At 46.0% G+C, this 15601-nt stretch overlaps 1 protein-coding gene across 3 annotated transcripts in view; it reads left to right on the top strand.

Annotated features, from left to right (window-relative positions):
* Nucleotides 1-14775, top strand: part of LOC114569190 (MBT domain-containing protein 1) — a 23041-nt gene extending 8266 nt beyond the window's left edge. The window contains exons 4-18 of one of the 3 annotated variants that reach the window (XM_028598983.1): nt 1180-1291; nt 1724-1803; nt 3562-3679; nt 4093-4227; nt 6814-6902; nt 7282-7374; nt 8473-8608; nt 9664-9719; nt 10134-10238; nt 10849-10996; nt 11226-11308; nt 12542-12779; nt 13698-13766; nt 13936-14121; nt 14321-14775. In XM_028598983.1, the coding sequence (XP_028454784.1) occupies nt 1180-1291; nt 1724-1803; nt 3562-3679; nt 4093-4227; nt 6814-6902; nt 7282-7374; nt 8473-8608; nt 9664-9719; nt 10134-10238; nt 10849-10996; nt 11226-11308; nt 12542-12779; nt 13698-13766; nt 13936-14121; nt 14321-14433 (1761 nt within the window). In that variant the 3' untranslated portion in view covers nt 14434-14775. Of the gene's footprint in view, nt 1-1179; nt 1292-1723; nt 1804-3561; nt 3680-4092; nt 4228-6813; nt 6903-7275; nt 7375-8472; nt 8609-9663; nt 9720-10133; nt 10239-10848; nt 10997-11225; nt 11309-12541; nt 12780-13697; nt 13767-13935; nt 14122-14320 lie in introns of all 3 variants that reach the window. The other 2 variants (XM_028598982.1, XM_028598984.1) reach the window with 2 other exon arrangements.
* The last annotated feature ends 826 nt before the right edge of the window (nt 14776-15601 follow it).

Raw genomic sequence — 15601 nt, 5'->3', positions numbered from 1 at the left:
CCTTTAGGACCAGGCGCCCGGCACACGGAGCCTTTTTTCTGCTGTCAAACTTGCAAAACTGGATTCGTACACAACCCTAAACACACCTGCACCAGGCGCTTCACGCCGTGCGATTAGATCGTTAAAATAGGGCTCTGAAGGTCTCTTTTATTTAATCTGCTGAAACAGAATGTTCTTAGTATGTCTGTTATTTAAAGTCTCTGTCTGTGTGTCTGCGTCTTAAAGGGGAAGTCTGACTTGTCTCTGTCTGCGTGTCTGCATCTTAAAGGGGAAGTCTGACCTGTCTCTGTCTGTGTGTCTGCATCTTAAAGGGGAAGTCTGTCTGTGTGTCTGCGTCTTAAAGGGGAAGTCTGACTTGTCTCTGTCTGCGTTTCAGCATCTTAAAGGGGAAGTCTGACCTGTCTCTGTCTGTGTGTGTGTGTGTGTCTGCCTCCTAAAGGGGAAGTCTGACCTGTCTCTGTCTGTGTGTCTGTGTCTTAAAGGGGAAGTCTGACCTGTCTCTGTCTGTGTCTTAAAGGGGAAGTCTGACCTGTCTCTGTCTGTGTGTCTGTGTCTTAAAGGGGAAGTCTGACCTGTCTCTGTCTGTGTCTTAAAGGGGAAGTCTGATCTGTCTCTGTCTGTGTGTCTTCCTCTTAAAGGGGAAGTCTGACCTGTCTCTGTCTGTGTTTGCGTCTTAAAGGGGAAGTCTGACCTGTCTCTGTCTGTGTGTCTGCGTCTTAAAGGGGAAGTCTGACCTGTCTATGTCTGTGTGTCTGCGTCTTAAAGGGGAAGTCTGACCTGTCTCTGTCTGTGTGTCTGCGTCTTAAAGGGGAAGTCTGACCTGTCTCTGTCTGTATCTTAAAGGGGAAGTCTGACCTGTCTCTGTCTGTGTCTTAAAGGGGAAGTCTGACCTGTCTCTGTCTGTGTGTCTTCCTCTTAAAGGGGAAGTCTGACCTGTCTCTGTCTGTGCGTCTGCCTCTTAAAGGGGAAGTCTGACCTGTCTCTGTCTGTGTGTCTGCGTCTTAAAGGGGAAGTCTGACCTGTCTCTGTCTGTGTGTCTGCGTCTTAAAGGGGAAGTCTGACCTGTCTCTGTCTGTGTGTCTGCGTCTTAAAGGGGAAGTCTGACCTGTCTCTGTCTGTGTGTCTGCGTCTTAAAGGGGAAGTCTGACCTGTCTCTTTCTGTGTGTCTGCGTCTTAAAGGGGAAGCCTCCCACTAAGAAGGCCAAGGTTCTGCAGAAACAGCCTCTGATGACCAAACTGGCTGCCTACGCTCAGCACCAAGCCAGCCAGCAGAGCGCGGTCAAGAAGAGCCGTGAGTCCTCCCAATGCTTTAACCAATCAGCTATCAGCTCGTCCAAATGGTTTCTTCTGAATTAACCAATGGGCTCGCAGCTGAGAGACGGAGTAACACCTTGTTGGTTCAGGGTTTTTTACATTACTATAAGTGGCCCTTAAAATGTCTGGCTAACTCTGGCTTTACTTTAAGGTCCCTTTGGATGGGGAGGGGACACGGCGGCGTTTGTGGTGGTATGAGGTTTATCCAACCTTGCAAAATGACGCGATATGGTCCCGTGATTTGTCTCTAATCTATACATTTGTGGCTTTAATCTCAGAGAATATTCCAGTTTTTTCTTCAGAATTTATTATATATTATTTATTTATTATATTTCAGTTTTTTATGGTATGTTTGTGACTTTAATCCCTGTGTGTGTGTGTGTGTGTGTGTGTGTGTGTGTGTGTGCAGTTACTGTGGAGGTGTTCGACTGGGGTCGTTACCTTGGAGACGGAGATGTGGCAGGAGCACCGGTCAGCTGCTTCAAACACGTGGGTGCAACACACACACACACACACACACACACACACACACACACACACACACACACACACACACACACACACACACACACACACACAGACGGACACACACGCACAAACACACACACAGGGATACACACACACGAACACGCACAGACAAACACACAGACACACACACACGCACAGACAAACACACAGGGACACAAACACGCAAAGACACACACAGACACACACACACACACAGGGATACACACAAACACACACGCACAGACAAACACACAGGGACACAAACACACAAAGACACACACAGACACACACACACAATGAGACACACAGACACACGCACACACGCACACACGCACACACATACACACGCACAAATATTTGTTATTATGCAACTCGGTAAAGAGGAAGAATAAAGAAGAGTGTGGAGCACAAAGCTAAAAACAATCAAAGGCTCTTTGCTGTAAGACTCCTACAACGCTAACAACAACGCTGACCACAACGCTAACGACAACACTGACGACGACGCTGACCACAACGCTAACAACAACGCTGACAACAAAGCTGACCACAACACTAAGAACAACGCTGACAACAAAACGCTGACAACAACGCTGACCACAACGCTGACCACAACGCTGACCACAACGCTGACCACAACGCTGACCACAACGCTGACAACAACGCTAACGACAACGCTAACGACATCGCTAATGACAACGCTGACCACAACGCTGACAACAATGCTAACAACAACGCTGACAACAACGCTGACAACAACGCTGACAACAACGCTGACAACAACGCTGACAACAACGCTGACCGCAACGCTGACCACAACGCTGACCACAACGCTGACAACAACGCTGACAACAACGCTGACAACAACGCTAACAACAATGCTAACAACAACGCTGACCACAACGCTAACAACAACGCTGACCACAACGCTGACAACAACGCTTACCACAACGCTGACAACAACGCTAACAACAAAGCTAATGACAACGCTGACTACAATGCTGACAACAATGCTGACCACAACGCTGACAACAACGCTGACAACAACGCTGACAACAACGCTGACAACAACACTGACCACAACGCTGACCACAACGCTGACCACAACGCTGACAACAACGCTAACAACAACGCTGACCACAACGCTAACAACAACACTGACAACAACGCTGACAACAACGCTAACAACAACGCTGACCACAACGCTAACAACAACACTGACAACAACGCTAACAACAACTTTCACAACAACGCTGACAACAACGCTGACAACAACACTGACAACAACGCTAACAACAACTTTCACAACAACGCTGACAACAACGCTGACAACAACACTGACAACAACGCTAACAACAACTTTCACAACAACGCTAACAACAACACTGACCACAACGCCGACAACAACGCCGACAACAACGCTGAACACAACGCTGACAACAACGCTGACAACAACGCTGACAACAACGCTGACCACAACGGCGACAACAACGCTGACAACAACGCTGAACACAACGCTGACAACAACGCTGACCACAACGCTGACAACAACGCTGACCACAACGCTGCGCAGCATTCACATGTTGATTTAGAATCTGAATGCCTTCAATGACGCATCAGATTACACAGTCCTTGAACTGATCTCAACACTGGATCCGTCCCTGTTTTTAGGGCAAACACATCTCTTCGTGTGTCTGCGGTGAAGCTCTGTGACAGGTTGTTCTTGTTGTTGTTGTTGTCCAGGTCCCGATGGGGAAGTCGTGGGGCGACATCAGCGAAGGCGTCCGCGTGGAAGTCCCCAACACGGACAGCGCTCTGCCCATGAAGGTCTACTGGATCGCCGGCATCATCAAACTGGCCGGTACGCACCACTGGTTTCTGTATTCACGTCCTATATATTTTCACCTATTTTCATACATTTTACCATAAATTGCCAAACACCAGAATTTGAATCTATTGAAAGGATAGCCCCTAGATAGTTTTTACAGTGTTCTTTCAAAATAAAAGTGATCACAGATAAAGCTTACTATGGAGCTGCAGGATTTTATCTGAAACTGGCTCATAAGAGGCCTTCATTTCTAACTTCTCTTGACTTTAACGTTAACAAAACCACTCAGATGGATCACTTATGATGGTGTGTGTGTGTGTGTGTGTGTGTGTGTGTGTGTGTGTGTGTGTGTGTGTGTGTGTGTGTGTGTGTGTGTGTGTGTGTGTGTGTGTGTGTGTGTGCGTGTGTGCGTGCGTGCGTGCGTGCGTGCGTGCGTGCGTGCGCAGGTTTTAAGGCCTTGATGCGGTACGAGGGTTTCGACAGCGACTCCACCAGAGATTTCTGGCTGAACCTGTGCGTGCCGGACATCCACCCGGTCGGCTGGTGCGCCGCGGGGGGGAAACCTCTGGTCCCCCCTCAGAGTAAGAGACAAAACTCGTCACTTTGTGTCCGTCGGAGTAGATGTCCGGTGCGTCTCGTCGCCCTTTAATTGGGTCCTCCACATGCCTCCCTTCCTCGCGTCTCAGTCCCTCCCTCACAGGGAGAGACGAGGAAACCACGGGAGGAGAGAGGACCCGAGGAAATGTGTTGTAGAGGGATCGACCAATTATCGGCCTGGCTGATAATTGGTAACTGGCCTTTGTAATTTGCAGATTATCTGTATCTGTGTTTTTTTTACTTAAGATTCAGTTTTATGAAATAATTGCTGAAAGCATTTCAACTTAAAATTTTAAAACATTTTTTGTAAATGCATATCGGGTCCAAATATTGGTTCCATTAACTACTAGTAATCGCTATTGGTGTTGGCCTTGAAAAACTGGTATCGGTCGACTCCTAATGTCCCCCGCAAAAGTGAAAAAGAGCACAAAGTTCCAGGGAACAGCAGTGACACCGACAATACGTTTTGTCTGGTCTCTTCACAATAAAAGTCCCTGTGTGTGTTTCACATACAGTGAGGAAAATAAGTATTTGAACACCCTGCTATTTTGCAAGTTCTCCCACTTGGAAATCATGGAGGGGTCTGAAATTGTCATTGTAGGTGCATGTCCACTGTGAGAGACATAATCTAAAAAAAAAATCCAGAAATCACAATATATAATTTTTTAACTATTTATTTGTATGATACAGCTGCAAATAAGTATTTGAACACCTGTCTATCAGCTAAAATTCTGACCCTCAAAGACCTGTTAGTCTGCCTTTAAAATGTCCACCTCCACTCCATTTATTATCCTAAATTAGATGTACCTGTTTGAGGTTGTTAGCTGCATAAAGACACCTGTCCACCCCATACAATCAGTAAGAATCCAACTACTAACATCGCCAAGACCAAAAAGCTGTCCAAAGACACTAGAGACAAAATTGTACACCTCCACAAGGCTGGAAAGGGCTACGCGGAAATTGCCAAGCAGCTTGGTGAAAAAAGGTCCACTGTTGGAGCAATCATTAGAAAATGGAAGAAGCTAAACATGACTGTCAATCTCCCTCGGACTGGGGCTCCATGCAAGATCTCACCTCGTGGGGTCTCAATGATCCTAAGAAAGGTGAGAAATCAGCCCAGAACTACACGGGAGGAGCTGGTCAATGACCTGAAAAGAGATGGGACCACCGTTTCCAAGGTTACTGTTGGTAATACACTAAGACGTCATGGTTTGAAATCATGCATGGCACGGAAGGTTCCCCTGCTTAAACCAGCACATGTCAAGGCCTGTCTTAAGTTTGCCAATGACCATTTGGATGATACAGAGGAGTCGTGGGAGAAAGTCATGTGGTCAGATGAGACCAAAATAGAACTTTTTGGTCATAATTCCACTAACTGTGTTTGGAGGAAGAAGAATGATGAGTACCATCCCAAGAACACCATCCCTACTGTGAAGCATGGGGGTGGTAGCATCATGCATTGGGGGTGTTTTTCTGCACATGGGACAGGGCGACTGCACTGTATTAAGGAGAGGATGACCGGGGCCATGTATTGCGAGATTTTGGGGAACAACCTCCTTCCCTCAGTTAGAGCATTGAAGATGGGTCGAGGCTGGGTCTTCCAACATGACAATGACCCGAAGCACAGCCAGGATAACCAAGGAGTGGCTCTGTAAGAAGCATATCAAGGGGCTAGCGTGGCCTAGCCAGTCTCCAGACCTAAACCCAATAGAGAATCTTTGGAGGGAGCTCAAACTCTGTGTTTCTCAGCGACAGCCCAGAAACCCGACTGATCTAGAGAAGATCTGTGTGGAGGAGTGGGCCAAAATCCCTCCTGCAGTGTGTGCAAACCTGGTGAAAAACTACAGGAAACGTTTGACCTCTGTACTTGCAAACAAAGGCTACTGTACCAAATATTAACATTGATTTTCTCAGGTGTTCAAATACTTATTTGCAGCTGTATCATACAAATAAATAGTTAAAAAATCATACATTGTGATTTCTGGATTTTTATTTTTTTAGATTATGTCTCTCACAGTGGACATGCACCTATGATGACAATTTCAGACCCCTCCATGATATCTAAGTGGGAGATCTTGCAAAATAGCAGGGTGTTCAAATACTTATTTTCCTCACTGTACATGCAGAGCTTTTAATGTGAAACATGTCTTTTGGAAAAAGCGCAACTTAACACAGCCGATTCAAACCTCTTCTCTGCTCGGCACACTTTGCATCTGAGTTCCCAAAACACACATCAGCTTGGTCGGAGAGAAGATGTCAATTTGCCGCAGCTCTTATATAACTTTGCGAGAAATAAACAGATATTAAAGTGTTCTCAGTTCTGCTGCTTTCAGTGCTCTGCTAAAATACAAACAAACTGTCTGTTGAATTTAAAACTGATGAAAGGAAATCATCTCTAACGTTTATTGAACAAAGTGAACATGAAGTTACATTGTGCCTTTTTTTTTTTTTTTTTTTTTTTTTGCGATAGGGACCGAAAGGTTAGTTTTCTTCAACATATTTTCCAAGAGAGATTGTTGGATGTGCAAATTGTTTCTTTAACACGTGTGTGTGTGTGTGTGTGTCCGCAGCCATCCTGCACAGGTTCACCAACTGGAAGACGTTCCTCATCAAAAGACTGACGGGATCCAAAACGCTGCCGCCAGACTTCCCCTCCAAGGTCACACGCACGCACACACAGAGACAGACACGCACACACATGCACACGTGCATAATTTTGCATACCATCTGGCCGTAGCTGAAAACAAAAGGGTCCAAATGCTTGTTGCAGAGAGAGGTAGCCTTTTGAAAGACAATTTATTTAGACATGCACACAAAGACACAGACACGCACACACACATACGGAAGAAGTGAAATAGTATTTTATTTTATTATTGCCCTGAAATTATTCAAAAGGTACAGTTCTGGCCTCTAAAAAGACAATGCTGTACTCTTAAGAGAACATATTAAAAAGTGTACCTGTAAGAAGAGAAATGTTCTTGAGTGTGTATTCCTTCTAGCTAGTATGAACAGTTGTGGCTCTGGTTGCCCAGGTGCAGGACAGCATGCAGGTTCCCTTCAAGAAGCAGATGCGGGTGGAGGTGGTGGATAAGACTCACCTGTGTCGGACGCGGGTGGCTCTGGTGGAACAGGTACGACACTCACACAGAGAGTATTTACCATAGGGCTGCACGATATATCGCTTCTTCTTTTTTTATCGCAATAACAACTGCCGCAATAAGCGCATTGCGAAAGACACTGAGAGACTTTTTCATTTTTAATGAGGCGACAAAAACAAAACAAAAAAGTAAAATAAGCAACAAAAAAGGTTAAAATCAGCGGCAAAAATGTCAGAAAAAGCAAACCAAAAACTTCGGAAAAAGACCAGTTGATTATTGGGGGGGGGGGAACTTATCTTCAATCCATTGCTAAATTTGTTCAATAAAAGAAAGTTGGAAATGATTTCCTTTCATTAGTTTTAAACTCAACAGGCAGTTTGTTGTACTTTAGCAGAACACTGAAAGCAGCAGACCTGAACACTTTAATACATCTGTTCCAGCTTTAGTTACTAGTTACTTTAGTTACTCCACTACATTCATCTGTTCCAGCTTTAGTTACTAGTTACTTTAGTTACTCCGCTACATTCATCTGTTCCATTTTTAGTTACTAGTTACTTTAGTTACTCCGCTACATTCATCTGTTCCAGCTTTAGTTACTAGTTACTTTAGTTACTCCGCTACATTCATCTGTTCCAGCTTTAGTTACTAGTTACTTTAGTTACTCCACTACATTCATCTGTTCCAGCTTTAGTTACTAGTTACTTTAGTTACTCCACTACATTCATCTGTTCCATTTTTAGTTACTAGTTACTTTAGTTACTCCGCTACATTCATCTGTTCCAGCTTTAGTTACTAGTTACTTTAGTTACTCCACTACATTCATCTGTTCCATTTTTAGTTACTAGTTACTTTAGTTACTCCGCTACATTCATCTGTTACAGCTTTAGTTACTAGTTACTTTAGTTACTCCGCTACATTCATCTGTTCCAGCTTTAGTTACTAGTTACTTTAGTTACTCCACTACATTCATTTGTTCCAGCTGTAGATGATTCCTAATGATACTAACAGACTTTTACTGAACTAACATTTTCACTGCAGGACTTTTGCTTGTAACAGAGTATTTTTACAGTGTGGTATTAGTACTTTTACTGCAGTAAAGGATCTGAGTGCTGTTGCTGGGTGCGGTTCCAGGTGATCGGCGGCCGCCTGCGTCTGGTGTACGAAGAGTGCGACGACGGTTCCGACGACTTCTGGTGTCACATGTACAGCCCGCTGATCCACAGCATCGGCTGGTCTCGCTCCATCGGACACCGCTTCAAACGCTCCGGTGCGTGGGTTAACTTCAGCGTTCAACTAGAACACTGGTTCTCAAGCTTTTTTTTCCATAACGTTTTAAGCCATGTAACCAGTGCGAATAATTTTTGGTAGAAAAACAGAGGAAGAATACAGCGATGTCAGCGATGGATTTACTAAACTACAGCCTTGGACCTGGAAAACATTTAGATGCTGATGGAAAAAGGAGAAAAAACCTTGGAAAAACACAGTAGAAAGAAGGAAGTAAGGCAAGAATAGGTCGAAAATAGTAACAAGAACTTCGAAAAAAGAGACACAAACTTCCAAAAAAACAATAAAAACTTATACTAAATAACTACAGCCTTAGAACTGAAAAACATTTTGCAAACAATGTCACGTACCCCCTGCAGTCCTCCAGAGTACCTCTAGGGGGACACGTACCCCCTGCAGTCCTCCAGAGTACCCCTAGGGGGACACATACCCCATGCAGTCCTCCAAGGTACCCCTAGGGGGACATGTGCCCCCTGCAGTCCTCCAGAGTACCCCTAGGGGGACACGTACCCACTGCAGTCCTCCAGAGTACCCCTAGGGGGACACATACCCCCTGCAGTCCTCCAAAGTACCCCCTCAGGGGACACGTACCCCCTGCAGTACTCCAGAGTAACCCTAGGGAGACACGTACCCCCTGCAGTCCTCCAGAGTACCCATAGGGGGACACGTACTCGGGGACATTGATGTGCGGGCCGGATCAAAATCAGAGAGGGGCCCCGGATTTTGCCCGCGGGCCTTGAGTTTGAGCGTTCTAACCTCCGGTGGATTTGTGAGGACTATGGTTAACTGCTCCTCAGATCTCTGCAGGGTAAATCCAGACAGCTAGCTAGACTATCTGTCCAATCAGAGTTTTCTGTTGCACGACTAAAACAAATGTTCCACCAAAAGAAGTTCCTTCTTAAGACTATTTTACATTGGTACCAGGAACGCTGTGTGGACTAGTCAGACCTTCCTCTAATATAAAACGCTGACTTTACGGCAGCAACAGATGAATGTGCAGACTGCGATGTGATGATGAAGATGAATCTGTGTTTCCAGATGTGTCCAAGAAGCTGAGCGCGCAGACGGACGCTCCAGGACAGCTGTTTGCCAAGGTGAGAACTGTGAAAACATCTTTCTGTTTGTCTGTTTGTAAAAAAGCAACAAATGTGAGTCAAAATCAGTCTATGCACTATTAGCTTGCAATCACCCCGCCTCATCATCCTTCACCTGTGCAGGTGAAGGAGAGTTTGATGTGTGTACCTGTGCAATTGAAAAAGAGTTTGAAGTGTGTACCTGTGCAGGTGAAGGAGAGTTTGATGTGTGTGCCTGTGCAGGTGAGTTTGATGTGTGTACCTGTGCAGGTGAAGAAGAGGTTGATGTGTGTACCTGTGCAGGTGAAGGAGAGTTTGATGTGTGTACCTGGGCAGGTGAAGGAGAGTTTGATGTGTGTACCTGGGCAGGTGAAGGAGAGTTTGATGTGTGTACCTGTGCAGGTGAAGGAGAGTTTGATGTGTGTACCTCTGCAGGTGAAGGAGGTGGATCAGAGCGGCTCGTGGTTTGAAGACGGGATGAAGCTGGAAGCCATCGACCCTCTGAACCTGTCGGCCATCTGCACGGCCACAGTCAGGAAGGTGAGGAGCAGAATCAGTGGATCAACACGCTGTCACGTGTTTGTTTGTCCATCCATCCATCCATCCATCCATCTTCGTCCGCTTATCCGCTATCGGGTCATGGGGGGAGCAGCTCCAGCAGGGGACCCCAAACTTCTCTTTCCTGAGGTACATTAACCAGCTCCGACTGGGGGATCCCGAGGTGTTCCCGGGCCAGGTTGGAGATATAATCCCTCCACCTAGTCCTGGGTCTTCCCCGAGGCCTCCTCCCAGCTGGACGTGCCTGGAACCCCCCCCCTCCCTTCACACAATGCACCTCTACACCATAAAAGCCTAAACTATTTTTATGACTTAAGCTCAACTTTCTGTGCATCAGAGGTCACCCGGAGTACTTTTAACCACTTCCTCAGTGACTAACACAGCTCTTTTGCAACGAGCACACATATATACACATATTTTGTTAATAACATATTTCTACAATGGGAGGGTGTGGTAGTACGCAAGAGGATTAGGGCAACGTGTGGAAAATGTATTTGAGTTCTGAGTTTAAAGTAAAGAATCCAACCATTTTTTACTTGGTAAAACCTGCAGAAACCCTGATTTATGTGTGCATTCCTGCCCCCCCCCCCAGGTTCTGGCAGACGGGTACCTGATGATCGGTATCGACGGTTCGGAGGCGGCCGACGGTTCGGACTGGTTCTGCTATCACTCCACCTCTCCCTCCATCTTCCCCGCTGGCTTCTGCGAGATCAACGACATCGAGCTGACGCCCCCCAGAGGTGACCGCTGACGCCTCGCAGCGCTAACGCAGAACCATGAATGAATCCGGTTTTATTGTTGTTTGTTTCCTTTTTCTGATTTGACAAAATACTTTCAAACCATTTTTCCTTCAAAGTTCAAGTCAAGTTTGAATAAACCTACAGGGTCCAACAAGTCTTATTTAGGACCCTGCGGTGCCATGTTAGTGGCTGTGGATGAATCGGAGTCTGTTGTTTGTGTCTGCGTCAGGTTACAGCAGTCTGCCCTTCAGATGGTTCGAGTATCTGAAGGAGAGCCGGTCGGTGGCGGCGCCGGTCAACCTCTTCAACAAGGTGTGTGTGTGTGTGTGTGTGTGTGTGTGTGTGTGTGTGTGTGTGTGTGTGTCTGTTTGCGTGTCTGTTTGCGTCTGTGCACATGCTTGTGTGTCTGTGTGCATGTGTGTTTGTTTGCGTGCATGCATGCATGTGTCTGAGTGTGTGTGTGTTTGTGTGTGTGCACATGCTTGTGTGTCTGTGTGCGTGTTTGTTTGCATGCGTGCATGCATGTGTCTGAGTGTGTGCGTGTGTGTCTGTGTGTGTGCACATGCTTGTGTGTCTGTGTGCATGTGTGTTTGTTTGCGTGCGTGCATGCATGTGTGTTTGTTTGCGTGCGTGCATGCATGTGTCTGAGTGTGTGCGTGTGTGTCTGTGTGTGTGCACATGCTTGTGTGTCTGTGTGCATGTGTGTTTGCGTGCGTGCATGCATGTGTCTGAGTGTGTGTGTGTGTGTGTGCACATGCTTGTGTGTCTGTGTGCATGTGTGTTTGTTTGCGTGCATGCATGCATGTGTCTGAGTGTGTGCGTGTGTGTCTGTGTGTGTGCACATGCTTGTGTGTCTGTGTGCATGTGTGTTTGTTTGTGTGCGTGCATGCATGTGTCTGAGTGTGTGTGTGTGTGTGTGTGCACATGCTTGTGTGTCTGTGTGTGTGTTTGTTTGCGTGCGTGCATGCATGTGTCTGTGTGTGTGCGCGTGTGTGTCTGTGTGTGTGCACATGCTTGTGTGTCTGTGTGCATGTGTGTTTGCGTGCGTGCATGCATGCATGTGTCTGAATGCGTGTGTGTTTGTTTGCGTGCGTGAATGCATGTGTCTGAATGCGTGTGTGTTTGTTTGCGTGCGTGCATGCATGCATGTGTCTGAGTGTGTGTCTATGTATCTTTGTGTCTGTGTGTGTGTGTGCACATGCTTGTGTGTCTGTGTGTGTATGTGTGTGTCTGAGTGAGTGTGTGTGTGTGTGTGTGTTAGTGTGCGAGCATGCATGTGTCTGTGTGTGTACATGCGTCTGTGTGTGTGTGTGTTTTGTGTGTGTACGTGTGTGCGTGCGTGCATGCGTGCGTGTCTGTGTGTGTGCATGTGTGTGTGTGTGTGTTGGAGGGGGATATTGTATGAAGCCCTTTGTGTTACATTTGCATGTATGAAAAGTCTTCTATAAATAAAGTCTGATTGGTTGAGAGAATTGTAAGCTTTAAAACTTAAAACTCACTATATAGTTTTTTAATGTGATTTTAATAAACGCTGATGTCCGTCAGGACGTCCCCGACCACGGTTTCCGCCCCGGCATGAAGCTGGAGGCCGTGGACCTCATGGAGCCCCGGCTGGTCTGCGTCGCCACGGTGACCCGCATCGTCCACCGGTTGCTCCGGATCCACTTTGACGGCTGGGAGGACGAGTACGACCAGTGGGTGGACTGTGAGTCTCCAGACCTGTACCCAGTCGGCTGGTGTCAGCTGACGGGGTACCAGCTGCAGCCTCCGGCCGTCACTGCGGGTAACACACGCACACACACACAAAACACACACACACACACACACAGATACACAGGTACACACACACACACACATATACACAGAAACACACACATACACAGGTACACAAACACACACACACACACACACAGGTAGACAAACACACAGGTAGACAAACACACAAAAACACACTCACACAGACACACACACACAAACGCACACACACACCGATACATATAACGCACACCCAAAAACGCGTGCGCGCACACACACACACACACACACATACACAGATATATACATACGCACACACACAAACGCACACATACACATGCGCGCACACACAGGTACACTAACACACACACAGTCACACAGACACACACACAAAAACACACACAGACACATACAGTACACATGCACGAACGCATGCACACTCACCAATAGATATAATACACACACAAATACATATAACGCACACACTCATAAACACACACACCCACACACAGATACACACCTTCTTCTTCTTCTTGTTTCCAGCAAGCTAGACGCATCTATGGCGTATTGCTGCCCTCCACTAGTCTCTGACACACCAAAACACAGATACATATTTAATACATACACAGATACATATAATGCACAAACACATACCCACACACAGATACATATAAACACACACTTTCTCTTCCTTTTCTTGCTCTATCTTTTGATGTTTGGTTGTTATTTGACGATGAAGCCTGTTTTGTAGTAACGGTTGGTTTTGCATTAGTGTAATAAAAAAGGGCCTTTACACACCGAAGGCCTTTATTTTGTTGGACAGATAAAATGTGTGTGTGTGTGTGTGTGTGTGTGTGTGTGTGTGTGTGTGTGTGTGTGTGTGTGTGTGTGTGTGTGTGTGTGTGTGTGTGTGTGTGTGTGTGTGTGTGTGTGTGTTGTGTTTCAGGCTCCAGAGATTTCCAGTCAGCATCCAAACAGAGGAAGAAGTCTCAGCAGTACAAGGGACAGAAGAAGAGTAAGGTTCCCTCCAAAAACATTTGGCAACTTTGAACTCTTGTTCATTTAGTGGATATGTTTTGGTGTCCTGGCAGAGACAGGAAACCATCCCTGATCAAATCCTTTTTAAACTCCACATGAGGCGTCTAGCGGCCTGTTTCACTGTCTTTACCGTCTTCTCCTCTCAGAGAGGAAGTTGCCCGTTGCTAAGCGCCCCATCAGCCTCTCCGGCGCCGTGGTAACCGGCGTCCCCAGGAGCCTATCAGGAGACGAGAACGAGACGCCGCCCAATTACCCATCACCCCCGTCTGCTGCCTCGGCGGCCCAGCCGTCCTCCGCCGATCCAGAGAGCCCCAACACCGAGGGGGGGGCAGGTACACTACCTGGAACACACACAGACACACACAGGCACACACGCACGCACACAGAAACACACAGACAGACACACAGAAACATACACAAACACACACACACACACACACACACACACACACACACACACACACACACACAAACACACACACACTCTGTAGGAGAAGTGGAGTGGCTCAGCTGTGGTCTCTGTTCCTGCAGGCTGCCTTCAGATGAAAGAAGAGAGCGTGAACGGGGGGGCGTTCCCCTCTGAACGGACTGAAAGCGAAACCAACGGGTCTTCTGGAGAGTTCTTCACCCCCCAGGACCAGTAGGCCTCCCATAATCCATCCTCATCTACTGTGATTAAACCAGTCTTAGTAGTCCTTGGACACTTTAAACATGTTACACGTTATAAGCTAACAGATGCACTTTGCTTCGGTCAAAACCCCTTTTTTTGGGGACATATTCACCTCTACTTTCCACCGTCCTCCGTATTAAAGGGTAATTACGTTTTTTTTTTTTCAACCCAGACTTTTATTTTCCCATGTTTTTCTGTCAAAGTGACTGATGGAAACAAAAGTCTTTGAAATTGGTATAGTTTATGACAACATTATGGAAAGGATCCCTACAGAGATAGACCTTTAAAAACCTCTTTAAGACCGTTCTGTTCAACCAGAAACAGCTCTGAAGTCGCTAGCGCTAAACCCACCAGACTCCATTTAAATAATCAGGACTTTTAGCGTGTATAGAACCAGCATATTCTTACATGTACATCTGTAAACTGTGTTTATTTCAACCACAGCTAGAGTTGTGATGGTTGGTAAAATGGAAAGACGACCCAAAAACGGCTTTTCATACTTTTATTTAGTTTCCATCGACTTTGAGTGAAGTGTATTTTATGATGCTAAAATTACTTATTATTTATATGGAGTCTGGTGGGTTTAGCGAACGCAATTTCGCGGATGTTTTTATGTTTAAATAAAGGATCTTAGTCTTTAACAGAAAGGTCAACCTCCTTAGAAATCCTTTCCATAATTTATTATTTGAAGGTACGCAATTGCCCCATTAACTTACATTGTAGCTTGTTTTGCCGACAGCAGCAATCTCCCTCAATACTGGACCAATGTCAAAGATTGTTCCCATCAGTCACTTAGACACAAAAACATGGTGAAATAGGGTCCAAGTTGAAAAAACCCTGAAGTTACCCTTAAAAAACTACAGTTTTTACCTCTCGTTCTTTCTCTCCGTGTTCAGTCAGGCCAAGAAAGTGGCTCAAAAAAGTTCAGGCACACAAATTCATGAAATTCTAGATTGTGTTGAAAGCTCAGCGATTTATTCAGGCCGTTGAGTTCTTGTCCTTTGTATTGTTTTTTGGGGAATTTGGGGCCTCTGAGAAAAAACTGGGGGAAGAAAAGAAAACAAGATGAAGACTTTTGTAAGATGATTATTTTTTTTTCAACCCCAACATCTTTGTGTGTTTGTGTGTTCGTGTTCAAGGGT

This window comes from Perca flavescens, chromosome 15 (assembly GCF_004354835.1).
Source record: "Perca flavescens isolate YP-PL-M2 chromosome 15, PFLA_1.0, whole genome shotgun sequence".
Classification (NCBI taxonomy): Eukaryota; Metazoa; Chordata; class Actinopteri; order Perciformes; family Percidae; genus Perca; species Perca flavescens.
This window is presented reverse-complemented; position numbering and strand designations above follow the sequence as displayed.